The sequence below is a fragment of the Metarhizium robertsii genome (genome assembly GCF_000187425.2).
Source record: "Metarhizium robertsii ARSEF 23 chromosome Unknown MAA_Scf_5, whole genome shotgun sequence".
Lineage (NCBI taxonomy): Eukaryota > Fungi > Ascomycota > Sordariomycetes > Hypocreales > Clavicipitaceae > Metarhizium > Metarhizium robertsii.
Window position 1 is genome coordinate 2,109,263 of NW_011942193.1, and position 13,210 is coordinate 2,122,472.

The 13,210-nt window shown below is 50.9% G+C and overlaps 3 protein-coding genes across 3 annotated transcripts; 1 reads left to right on the plus strand and 2 right to left on the minus strand.

Moving 5' to 3' along the window:
* Positions 1 to 171: 171 nt before the first annotated feature.
* On the minus strand, positions 172 to 2,185 carry MAA_04021 (DNA mismatch repair protein; the record flags this gene model as incomplete). Its single annotated transcript, XM_007822019.2, has 2 exons — positions 172 to 285; positions 341 to 2,185. 2 exons carry the CDS (start codon positions 2,183 to 2,185, stop codon positions 172 to 174), a joined length of 1,959 nt encoding a protein of 652 aa, XP_007820210.2.
* A 582-nt stretch (positions 2,186 to 2,767) lies between these two features.
* On the plus strand, positions 2,768 to 3,463 carry MAA_04020 (6,7-dimethyl-8-ribityllumazine synthase; the record flags this gene model as incomplete). Its single annotated transcript, XM_007822018.1, has 2 exons — positions 2,768 to 2,973; positions 3,070 to 3,463. 2 exons carry the CDS (start codon positions 2,768 to 2,770, stop codon positions 3,461 to 3,463), a joined length of 600 nt encoding a protein of 199 aa, XP_007820209.1.
* Positions 3,464 to 4,111: 648 nt separating this feature from the next.
* MAA_04019 (uncharacterized protein) lies at positions 4,112 to 7,056 on the minus strand (the record flags this gene model as incomplete). The annotated part of the gene is made up of 2 exons (XM_007822017.2): positions 4,112 to 6,683; positions 6,815 to 7,056. 2 exons carry the CDS (start codon positions 7,054 to 7,056, stop codon positions 4,112 to 4,114), a joined length of 2,814 nt encoding a protein of 937 aa, XP_007820208.2.
* Positions 7,057 to 13,210: the final 6,154 nt, after the last annotated feature.

Consider the following 13,210-nt stretch of genomic DNA (forward strand, 5'->3'; position numbering starts at 1 on the left):
AAACAACGAGAGATGGATCTTCCTGGGCGAGACCAAGCCCAACAGTCCGCCGCGGATAGACCTGGGATGGGCCGGACACACCTGCCGCGCTAGCCGCACTTCTGTAAGAGATATGATTGGTACCAGAGGACGATTTTCCTTGTCTTGGACCATTTTGCGGTGAGACATCCCTTAGAAACTCGTTATGACTTTGTCGAGCAATATTTGTTCCAAGGACGAATGAATTGCTAAGCTGAGGACGAGGTCTAATCTGCGTGTTCGCTTGCTCATGTCTATATCTAGGATCTGAAGGCGGAGGAGTAAGCATCCGAAGAGAAATGCTATCCGAAGGTGAAATTACTTCGTCATCTTGCGTTTCCTCGGAGTTTGTCCCAGCGATATATAAAGACGGGGTTGTCCTCTCCGGCCCCTGTGCCCCGAGATGACGAGTTGAGTTTGCAACCCTTCGCAATGACGGTACTATATCCCTTCTGCTGGCATTTATGATATGCATTGGGACTATTGAGTCTGATCCTGGTGGCTCCGGAGTAGACTCCGCTTCTTCTCGTATTCTGTTCAAGGCGATGTCGCTCAGGGGCTGCAAGGGAGTGCGATTGGAAGGACTGGACTCGTCCAGTTGAGGATCTACTGGGCTTGCCACGACGGTTCCGGCAGTTGCAGTATCATCATGGGAAATCTTGAAGCCGTCTTTTGGCAGGGACTGAAAGTAGTGACGAATGGTTTTTGTCTGGCGGGGATGTTGCTCCTGATTGTTTGTGTGACTGTCCCGGACAGAGGGTGGTCCAGCTGGAATTTCCACTTCGATAGCCATATCCATGTTCTCTTCGTCCGAATCACTATCCTCTTTCCGCCCCATATTTACTGTGAAAGTCGTCTTCATTGTAGTCTGAATCTTCGGCCTCGTAGCCCTTGAGGTGTTTTGGAGGGCTTGAGTATTGTCAAGGTTGTCATGTTGGCCGCTAACTTTATCAGTAGAGGCACAGGATACACCTTCATCCTCAAGCTCGGTTGCGAGCTGCCTTTCACACTCTCGGGCATTATTAGGCTGTGTACTGGCAGTGGCCGGTGGGTGTGTAGCTGCAAGAGCCTGATTGTGCTTTTCGTATGCTCGCTTACACACAAGCTCAAAGCCATCAAGGAGGCCCTTCTCTTCAAAAATTAAGAGCTCGTCCTTCCTCATTGTGATGTTTGGGTCGTAGCTGCGTGGGGGACATCGTATGTTGATTTGCAGAAACACGCCACATTGTCTTTCTGCGGATTTCGGTGCTGTGGTCTGGGATATGTGAGATTTCAAAATACTTGTCATTTTTTTCGTAACATGCCAACCAGCAGACATTGGCCTGTTATCAATAGATAGATGCGCTCCCCGAACTTTGAAATCCTTGGAAATGATATATGGTTTCTGGATATAGCCGCTAAACACCCATCGGGCAGGCTCTTGTGTCTCCATTTGGGATATCGATTCTCTGTTGAAATGTACCTCTTCATATACCTCGATGCAATTCACCATACCATTTGCGCCCAATATTTGTAAGATTGCCTCTCGCTTTAGATCGGGGGGCTTTGGCGAATAAGCCCACAGTGGTTTGGTATCCCCTATTATTTTCAGTGACATTTTAACATTTGGGCGAGCAAAAACATATTGCCTTAAAAGTTGCTGGATTTGGGAAATACAATTCTTCGCCTGCTTCAGAGCATACTGCTTTCTTGGGGGGAGATTCTCAAAGAGCCTCGTAACTGCTACTGTGGTTCCAACGGTAGAGGAAACTGGCCGCCGGTCCTTGACACCACCCGTGCCCGGTATTAACTCGATTCTCCAGGCTACAGGATCCCCGGGACTCTTTGTAATAATTGAGACGTTGGCTATTGAATTGGCACTTGCCAATGCTTCACCCCGAAATCCAAGCGTCGTCCCGCCAACCTCGACTAATTCGCTGTACTCTCTGAGCTTGCTAGTATGTGCCCGTCTGCCTAGGGCACCGAAATCACTTATATCGATGCCACTTCCATTGTCTCTGACTGAAATTCTGTCAATAGTATTTGAAGAAGCGGCTATCTCGACGGCGGTGGCTTGGGAATCCAGCGCGTTGTCTAGCAGCTCCTTGACTAAATCGTACGGCGTCGTGATATTCATTGAGGAACCCAAAAGTCGAACAGTAGACTGAGGGAGAGGACGGATCGACATGATTAGATGTATTCTAGATGTGCCTCGATTAAAAAGATATGCTTCAAGGGATAGAAACTTGTCAATTTAGTGAATTCGAGTCATTCTTAATAATGGAGAAAATATGAAAATTCGCCAAAACAAAAAATTTCGAGAGGCAGGAAATGCAACTGCCATCTCTTTCTGTGTTGAACCTCTGCTGAATGCCGCTTGGGAAGGAGCTGCTGCCACAAATTGGGAAGGCAGGAGACACAGTTCAACAGCAACCGGTTCACAACTGAATTTTTTTCCTCCTAGACGGAAGAAATGAATCCAGATTCCTAAAGTCACCTCTTCATCATTGAATAAAATTCTTCGAGACGTTTAAAATTGCGATGCTTTCCATTCAGCCATCTCGTAGCCTTTGCCCTCTGCTACATGTGATTGGTCAGCCTTTAACAATCCATCTTTGGCATCTTCAAGAATCCCCCACCATGCGACCGAGAGCCCCGCGACGACTCATCGCACACAGACAGCTCTCCCTCCGTCATCACTCAGCATCGAGTTCGTTCCAAGTCTAGATACGATCTTCTTACCGACGAGCTGTGCAAGCAGAAATTTACCATGTCTTCCCTCAAAGGCCCTACCCCTCAGCAGCACGACGGCTCCGGCCTCCGCATCGGCATCGTCCACGCCCGCTGGAACGATTCCGTCATTGCTCCCCTCGTTGCCGGAGCCAAGGAAAAGCTGCTCGCCTGCGGTGTCAAGGAGTCCAATATTGTGGTCCAATCGTGTCCGGGATCATTTGAGCTTCCCTTTGCTGTTCAGCGGTAGGTTTTCGTAGCAATCAATTACCAGCTCTTTCAGCCTCTCCCAGCTCTACGGACGAGCCTCGTAAAACGCAACACCCTGCTGACGAAACACAGACTCAACTCTGCCTCTCAGATCCAATCCACCTCCGCCGGCGGCCCTTCAGCAACAGACCTACTCGCCTCTTCAACAACAGACCTGACTTCGCTCTCCAGCGGCGCCGCGTCAGGTCCCTTTGACGCCATCATCGCTGTTGGCGTCCTTATCAAGGGTGAAACCATGCACTTTGAATACATTGCCGACGCCGTGTCCCACGGCCTCATGCGCGTACAGCTAGATACCGGTATTCCCGTTATTTTTGGTGTCTTGACTGTCCTTAGCGATGAGCAAGCCCAGGCTCGCGCTGGGATCAATGGAAAGGGTCACAACCATGGCGAGGACTGGGGCCTGGCTGCTGTTGAGATGGGCGTTAAGAGACGGGAGTGGACCCAAGGAAAGATTGAAGGATAGAAACGAAATTTCCCACAGAAAAAAGGGGCATGGGGAATTTCGAGAAATAAAATAAGTAAAATTTGGAAAATTCAGCAACGTACCTATCATTGATTGTGGAATCCAGGTCGGTTAACCATGTCTACATGTGATGCAATGGCCATAACATTCACAACTCAGATTTTCAACCAGCTATGCATACAGTGTATTAGATTAAGATGCAGCAAAGGCTAGCTTAGCCAACAAAGAGAAACCAATGGTAAAGCCAGAGCTTTTCGCCGTCAATAAATCCTAACACGAAATGCTCCCCATGACAAACTTGCAAGAAATTTTCACTCCACCCACTTAAATTACTCGAATTAACACATAATACCCATAATCTATCATACGTGATGCGACGCGTAACCGCCAAGTGAAAGTGTGAACAGGAGCCAACTACTCAAAAAATATAAAAAGCCAAACGCCCATTGGCTTTATACAAAATGTCAATATCTAGCGTTAAAAAAAACTGTTTGCGGGGCCGTGGCCGTGGGAATATCCAACAACACATGATTATTTTCGTCTGTTAGTCCAAAAATGAGTATGTAGCCACAGGTGAGATTTGGTAGAGTGAAAAGGGAGATGCAAAGGAACCTCCAATAGGCTGAATCTAGTTTAGCAGATGTAGCCTTAAAAAGCGATGTTCATTTCGTTTTCCGTATTTTTCTTACTCCTCCACATTGATCGCTTCTTGTCTCTCTTGGCTTTCATGGATTCCCAGCCTTGCTCTTCATCGTCGTCTGAGCCTTCATGGGAATTACCCATCAGCTTTATGGTCGATTTGCTTCTGTCGTCGCTCCAGTTAGAGAGAGAGAGGTCGCCGGACATGGTGTTGGATCGCACATGTTGACCAGGAAGAGGAGACAATGCCGGCGCTTGCGATACGGGTCTGTATCGTCCAGGCAAGCCAACATTACTCCGCTCAGAGGGAGCAATTGAAGGTTGGTAAGTGCCATGAGCGCCGGAACCACGGATGGAGAGAGGTCCTTGTTGACGGGGTGCCATGAAGGAAGCCGAGCTGGGTTGTACCATGCTCATTGTACGCATACCGTAATCCATTCGACGGGGATCCGTCATATGGTCAGCCACCATGGAATGACGTGATAGATCGCCCATAGACTGATTACCTGGTAGATGACCGCGGTATGGTGGTTGCATCGGAGGCTGTTGCTGTGGTGGCGGTCCTCCGCCGTTTGGACTTCCCGCCATCATTTGCATGAACTGCATTTGCATCTGCATGAACTGATGCATGTGCTGTGTCATTTGAATCTGCGCCTGGTCACCAGGAGTCAACATTTGCTGTTGCGGCATCTGATGCATTTGAGGCATGCCTTGAATGCCTTGCATCCCTCCTCCTTGATACATGGTATGAGAAGGGATGCCAGTGAACGGGTCATATCCAGCATTCCCGCCAACATTCATTGCGCCGCCAATTAGCTTGTTCGGGTCCATGCTGGGACTGCCCCGTCGCAGGGCTCTCGACCGCTCTTCATTGGCGATCACGCCTACAAGACCGCCGGGAGGAAGAGGACCTCCCTGTGGTAGTTGTGGTGAAGGTTGTCTGGGATCGGCACCAAAGGTCAATGACTCCCTTATCGCAGGTCTAGCAATACTAGCTCCAACAAACGGATCCTGGGGGAGATTTCGAGCAAAAGCTGGAAGGGCGGAAAGACGGCGACCACTGACAGATGCAGAATCACCCATGACTGATGGGGCACGGCCGCCTGCAGGAGGCCCCACGACAGAGGCACGCAAGTTGGGGTTTGATCCGGACATGCTAAGACGGGTCGGTGGGCGGTTCTTGGTCGGAAATCCATGAGCTTGAAGGATGGCCAGCGGAACATCTTCATCATCCTCTTCAGACGAACCACCCGTAGTCGCAGGGTCCGGCGACAAAGTATTTAAGTGATTCAGGGCTGGTGCACTAGAAGACGACAACATGCCGGGTCGAGCTGGTTGTCTTGCCGGCAGAGGGGCTGTATTAGTTTCTCCCGTAACCTTCATCATTTGCTGCCTGTAGACCGCCATATGAGCTTCTTGCTTTCGTCTCTGCCTCGTTTGCTGCTTTGACTTCTCCTGTTCGTCCTCATCGTCATCGTAGTTTATCTCATCGTCATCGTCGTCTTCCACATTGACCACCGGGGGGTCATTGCTATTGGACTCCTGAGAGATACCCAGACTCTCTTTATCCTGTCGGTACTTTTCAAACTCAGCAGGGGTCATAACCTTGTTGCGCGGAGGGTTTGACGATCGCGGTAGATATCGGTGCGAAGCTCGGTTGACTCTGGATAAGCTGCCCTCGAACATATTTTCTTCCTTTCCGAGATTCAGAGGCCTCGGATTCGACACTGTCGGTTCCAGCGATTCCTCGCCGTATCGAGGGCGCAAGGAACTGCTTTGTGGTTTGTCACTAGGGTCCGTTGACAAAAACTTCATCGCCGTGAACGACTCTCGTAAAAGCTTTGCGTCTTCATCCTCGACGATATCTGCTGGCCGACTCGAGTATTTGAAGGAGTTGAGATGCTCATGTCGAGGAACAGGTGGCGGCGGTAGGTCTTTTTCGGAAGATGTAGGCGAAGTAGGTGCATCGTCACTATATGTTGGGCTGTATCGCTGGTTCAAGAGCGGCTCAGTTGATTTAATGTTGTCTGGACTAAGAGGACCGGGAGTGGCATAGCGATTGCCAGTCAATGACCTCGGGGCTGCTGAGTCTTGGTTGGCCATTGTCAGGGTCGCGGTGCTTGCTCTTTTGTCGAAGGTCTTGAACATGGAGCCAAAGTCGCCGCCTAAATCTAGAGGCCCTTCACTGCCACCTCCAGCGCTAGTGTTGTTGCTCGGGGTTGCTGTGCTTGTTGTGGATGCAGTCATGCCTCTAGAGACTGCGGCACCGGGATTATCTCCGCTAATGCTCAAAATGGGCGGCAGATCAGGAATGGGGTCTTGTTTGGGTGGGGGAATGGAGTGTTTCTTTTGTCCTCCAAATGAGAAGGTTCGGGTGGCTCGGTCTAATAATCCAGCGCCAATGGACTTGGATCCGGGCCGGCTCGGGCTTTCATGTGGTGCTGACTGTGGCGGTAATCGGCCATCATCGTGACCATTGGGGCCTCCCATGTCAGCGGATGACGGGGCGGTAGAGGCATTGCTGTGTCTTGAGGAATTATCGGTCGATGTTCCCTTGGTGGTGTTGGAAATGTTGCTACCGCTTTTCGGAGTTGTTAGCCATCCAGCTCGCTTCCACCACAGCAGGGTACCACGATAAATCAAATAGGGCCCTAAAAGGGAACCATGCAACGATGCCTATTATGAATGATGGGCCTGATTTGGTTTACTTACCGATTGATCTTCAGATCAGCAAACATATTATCCTCTGCACCCAAATCGACGAGGTTCGTCTTGACAGGAAATGACTTGGACGTTTTGGCCATTCTCGCACCACCATCAAACGACCGCCCGCCTTGGATTTCCGACCGTTCAATCACACGGAATGACGGCGCCTCTTGAGGGGCCATTGGGGCATTTTCGTGGACATCTGCAGCGGATTTCCGCTTGGTAAACGCAACTGAGAATCTAGGCATGTAGACTGCCTGCCAAATGCGCTGTCTTGTTGTCCTTTGCAAGCTTCCCGCACACACGCATGCACGCACCAAGAAATTTCGGTAACCAAATCCGGGTCGTGGGCGAGCGTTTAGGTTCTCAGGTTTGACGAGGGCGGGCCGGGAAAATTCTCAGGTGGGAAATCGAAAAGGGTAGGTTTGCAATACGAGGTGCCACGGTCGCGCAAAACAGTACGGAACAGTGAGCTCCGACGAGATTTTGACTCGATGATGCTTCAGAAGCAAGGTGAGCGGACAACTGCGGCAAAGGAGTTAGTCATCAGTTTGAGAAGGTGAGTTGAGGACTTGTCGGGCGAGACGGGAATCGCCGTCCAATACATTTCAGGGGGTGTTTGCTCCAAAGAGCCAGATATCCGCCCGCCAGCTCTCTCTGCATTAGCCACGATGGGCTGCTACGAAACCTGAGACTTTCCCAAGTCGATGATACTATGGCCTGGCCGCATAGACGGCGGATGATGGGGAGAAGGGGTCGCCAAGGATGGTGCAAGACTCACATTAACTTTGTCCAGAGCAAGATAATAAAAAGGCAAAAAAAAAAAAAAATACCAATATGACAGCAGGGCAATGATGCAAGAGGATGAGGCAAATAGACAAAAAGAAAGAAGAGTAGGCTAAACACAGAACAGAAAAATGAGGCAGGATGAGATGGTCCAGCGAACGTTGTGAAAGAGAATGTTGTCCTCTTGAAGAAGTGCAGAGAGAAGGGTCGAACGACAGCACGGGGAAGACGACCAAACGGCCAAGCCAAATTCGAAGAACGGGTCAACGGGCTTGGTGGGCTGCGGACGGTTCAATGTGTCTGGTTCAACATTCGACGTGGGCCTGGCCTGAGAGCGACAGGTCGAACGGCTTGGGGGGGGGGGAGTCAACCAAACTTTACAAGGCCCAAAAAAATGGAGATGCCCGTTACCCGTTGTCGGTGTCGTTCACGACGTCGGTCGCAATCGGTTCAGTCGTGCAATTATCCTCAAAAGGACTCGAGGCCGCGACAGACAAACGCCAAACCCGTGCAGCAGCTGGCGGATGTTTTGGACAGAATTGAGCGTCAACAGGCCACGGGGTCAAGACTTGTGGTATTGGAGAGAAAAGAAGTTTCGGCAAAGCTGCCAGGTTTACGAGAAAGGGGAAGGTTTCTCCCAGGCGACGGAACAGCCACTGGCAACCAACCGGGCCTGCAAGCCTGGCCCATGATCCACGGCCGACCTGGACCTGGACCAATCTTGCGAACTCGGGAACATGGGCGACTTCTGAAAGCACCAATCGACGCGCAATGTTCGGGCCAGTGGCCACATTCGACATCTGGACACATGCAACATGTGCAGTCGATGGTAATATGTAGGTACATGTGTACATACACACTCCGTGCCTCTGTCCGTACTGTACACCTCTCCCAGTATTTGCCTGCCTACTCCGTACTTTGAGGTACGTACCTAATGAAAAGGTACCCGTGCCTTTTCCATCCGACGGGCTGAACGCGGGCGCGGTGTCTGTGTATCGCATCTAATTATGTACCTGGTTAAGTACTTAGTAAGTAAGTACTGAGGCACGTATGTATCGGCCATCAAGGCACCGGCCCCGGCTGCTCCGGCCCCTTTCATTGACCAGACTGTTATTACATGTATATTTATATTAGTAGTAGCACTACACGTCCAAGCTAGCCTAGCCACAGGCGCGCGCACACTCTTTCTGGTCCCTGGCAGCTTGGGTGGGTGGCACCCTGGATGCCTTTTTTCTTTGCTTCTTTGCTGGGCCGATCTGGATGGAAAGATGGGAACCACGCATCATCCACACCCTTGCCGGGATTACGCTCTACCTCCCCTGTTCCTGTATGTAGTACTGTGTACATATGTACTACATATGGCCCCCCAATGTACTCAAGCATGGAATACTGGTAGGTCAAAAAGGAAAAGAGAAGAAAAGGCTCGGGGGAGAAAGAAAGAAACTCGTCAAACAGGCCAAAGCGGTCACCATCAATCCCCTTCCATTAAGGCGTCCATTAAGGCGTCCTCCATCCTGAGGCCGAGACCATATCTGCTTTGGGACGCAGACACAAATTTTTATTATAATTCATGCGTAGCCGTCGAAACAACAAGCAGCCTGCATACAAGCCAGGCACCCGGTGGATAGGTTCCATTCAGACGCACATTGTACGGAGCATGTATTCTACAATCCTTTTTGCTGCCTCGCTGGTGGCCCCTGTGCAAAAAGTTGAACGTACGTATGAATTATTCCCGCCAACGCGCGTTGCTTTCAACACGGCCGAGCCACTGCGTCCCCGCCTCGTCTTGGGCAGAATACATTTTGATGCTGGTGCTGGTACTCCGTACTCTCGAGCTAGGGAGGAGGCGTCTTGTAGAGCTGCCGAGACCCGTGTGTCTACAATCTGCTGCTCACGACGCTGAGCTGAGAAATTGTGGGCACAACATTCGCCATCCCCGTCTTCATCCGTCGCGCCATGTACGCAACCTACGAGGGGGGAAACGTGGAGGCGGCTGTCCCGTATTCTGTGAGTGATTGCTTGCATGCCTGCTTTTGCTCTGTTGCTCCGTCCACAGTGCCCATAATAAAATATGCAAGGCGCAAGTCCCTCCTGGTCCATAGCGCTCTAACTGACAACCCGAGGCTCCTGGTTTTGATCTGGTGTACCGAGTAGACACCGGCAAAATTAATGATAAGGCGAAGCGAAGAACAGCAAGTTGCTACGTAGCGTCTACGGTCTGGTGAAGCTATAGGCAAGGTCCATCCTGTGCGTACCCTACGCCGTAGCTACCAGTGCCGATCTCTGAACGCAGCTGGCAACATCTGGTGTATTCGACGTTCATGCGCACCCTAGCCGGTGCCTGTTAATAGCACCGTGGTCGTCGTAAAGCTTGTAGCCACCCGCCCAATACGATGACGGGTGGCGGTGCCTCGTCGCTGACTCCAGAAATGTATTATGGGGAGTGTATTGTGCAGGGAAAGCCACTCCCAGTACTCCGTCGTAGCTCTGCATTACTCGATCCGTTGGTATGGATGATTGCTGCTATTTCCGTCACTAAGGCGGAGTGCGTAGTCAGAATTGCCCCTTCTGCCAATGCAATACTAGCACTTTGCCTGACTTTGACTGCGGCATTCATGTTTGGGGGCAAGGGGGTACCCTTAGACCGTCAACTGTCCCGAACATTGACTCTGGCAGCACTCTGGCGTGCTTCGTACGACGGAAATGTTTGACGGGTTGTCGTGGCCACAATGAAAGGTCACGGCCAGGGGCGAGACATGTCTATCCTTTTTTGAACGTGATTCCCGCAGACTCATGTTTTCGGTTTTTAGTGTGCTGCGTGCATTTAGGCAATGGGATCGGCAACAACAAGCTTTCATCAGCGACACCAACTGGAACCCAACATGAGTTGCCCACCCCCCCACAGTCTACGATCCACAAGGCCGGGTTTGTACTGCGATCGCTGGCGGCCGTTCTAGTAAAGAGGTCTGATGATTAGGGACCGAGAGAGAGAATATGCCTGGAGCCGCCGAGTGCGTCTTGGCTCCCTCAAAGCAATGGGATCATTCTGGGGAGTCTCCGCCCCAATGGTTCAGTGTCCCACTTGAGCCGACCTTAATACTAGCTGTGGATGAAAGAAATTTTTCTGCTGCGCTTCGTCCACCGTATGTAGGTATGTATGTATGCACATACTCTATCGGTGTGGTGGTTCGGTTCGGAGTGCTGCTATGCTCGGATCCGTAGCTATATCGCCTTCAGCAAAAGAGCCCATCATCCAACCATGGACTTGCCGGCTTACTGGCATGTCGCTAGATTGGTGCCGCTTGGGAATTCCGCCTGCCACAATCGACTTGGAATGGCTCAACAAAGGTTTCCAATCTTGCCCGGTCGGAGATAAACATAAGCGGGGGCTTGTGTCATCGTGATCTGGAACAGTTGCCGCTGGCCACCCCTCGGCCATGCCATCGCAGCCGTTGCCAAGTTACGGGCACCGACATGAGGCACAAAGAAGCCATCGTGAGAAGAGAGAGAGGCATGCCATGTCTTGGGGTTCGTGCCAGGCAAAGCTGGTTGCCAAGGTTTCGCAAAGACTGGAAGGCGCAACCGAGCAAATCTGCCACTTGACCCTTCACACATTTGGCCAAGCGTCGATCCACCATTCTTTGTCATTGCGTCTTCTCTTGTCAGGAAATGCTATTTTCTATGTGTTCAGTGCGGACTACGGAGTACTCCATGCCCAGTTTCGCAAGGCACAAACAGTCAACGGTTATTTCCAGAGCCGGACACGGTCTGATAAAACAGCAGCTTGCTCAACTGACGCATTGGCTGCCTCCGTCGAGGTCCATCCAATTGACTGAGCGGTGCATTATTCCCATGCCGTGCAATACAATGCGATACGGTGCCTTCGCCGTTGAGGGCGATATGACATGAGCCAAGCAAATGCGGAGGTGATTTGGTGATATGGAGCGTTTGAACTCGGCTCATTTATGCACTACTTTATATCAGGCCTGTCGTCGAACAGACGCGCAAGAAACAAGAGTCTGGTTATGACGGAGGATTAATACAATACTAGTGAAGCACACGATCGACTTGATAATGATAGCCGTGCTTCGGAACAGGGCATACCCCTGCTTCCCTGCTTGTGCGAACCCATGCCGCCGAACAACATGGATGTTCGTCGCAGGGTTTCCAATGAGAAAGCTCGGTGCCAATGACGAGTTCAATTGAGGACCCCGTGATTTTTGTGTCTCAGTATTTTATGCCCATTTGTAGATTTGGGTTGTTCGGATTTTGGCACGTCAACTGATTGGCATGATGACTTGGTCGAGAGAGATAGATGGCGGACAACAAAGTTGAAATACGACTCTTGGCAACTCCCCAAGGCACGAGTCAGTTCATAGTGATGGGGGTTCAGCGACACATCATCAATTACGGCGTGCTATGGGCTAGAGAGATTTTGCACATTGGCTTCAGTTACCCTAATCCACCAAGCTAACAATTTATAGGTAGAACAAACAACGAATCTAGCACATACGACCATAGCCGCTAGCAGCGCTCACGATCCCGTCTGATCTCGTACGATAACCTAGCGAGCGCTGGATTAGTAGTTGGGTCGGTGACGACCAGCGAATACCCAGTGTTGTATGTAATCTTTTTGTATTTTTTGCCTAACATTACAACTACCCAGGAATATGGCATATTTATGAAAAAGTATACAGTAAAAACACCGTAGTACAACATGGTATAAATGGTGATAGTCAGCTACCTGGTCTGGTCAAGGACTTTCTTTTGGCCTCCCGGGGGGTGGACAGATTGGAGACGACGCTGAACACTACTCCGCCTCGGCATTACACCCGCTGGGGATTTCTTCATGCTGTAGTGTAACGAATGGTCCAATGCCATGGATAGATAGTCAGCTCACCGTTGGACTGCAAGATGACTGGTGTCCGAGGCACCGAACACGCTCCCTCCATGCAGAGGTCGAGACTCGGCATCCGAACGGAGATTGAATCCACATCACATGCCGAGAGCACGCGGAGCATTCAAGGACAGCGGCCACGAATCTATAATGGTTTGTCGCAGGGTTGGGGTAGTGGTTGAAGCAGTGGACCACTGCATAGCGCAGAAATCAAAGTAAATTTGATGCAAATGGCCGACTTGGAGAGTTCAGCTCATGTAGCGTGGAGGTGCGGTTGCCAGTCGACTGAGGGTGTATGCACGACACATCATACTAAGCGCTGTTTTGTGTAACCTATCGAGCCTGTTTCCATGTAGAGACCAGCGAGTACTGGGGATACTCCGCACCAGATTGATGATGATAATGGCGAGGCGAAGAGTCCATGCATATCGTTTCTGTAGCGTCGGACAAGTTTGGCTACGTCAACTCGGCACCGCATGGTGGGTGCATCGCGTATCGCGCCATGAAGACGTGAGGTTGAAGAACAGGGCATCGTTTCCAGGATGACGGCACTCCGGAGTCAGTCAGTCGAGATTGATGAAGGTCCTTGGTGCCGCCACAAGCTCGAGACGCCGTGGTTGCCGCACTTCTGGTCTGGCGTTTAGACCAGACCAGACCTAAAATGATTCAATGCTACCCTGTTGAGGCTCCTGCGGCGGCGCCAGCCAACCAGGGGAAGG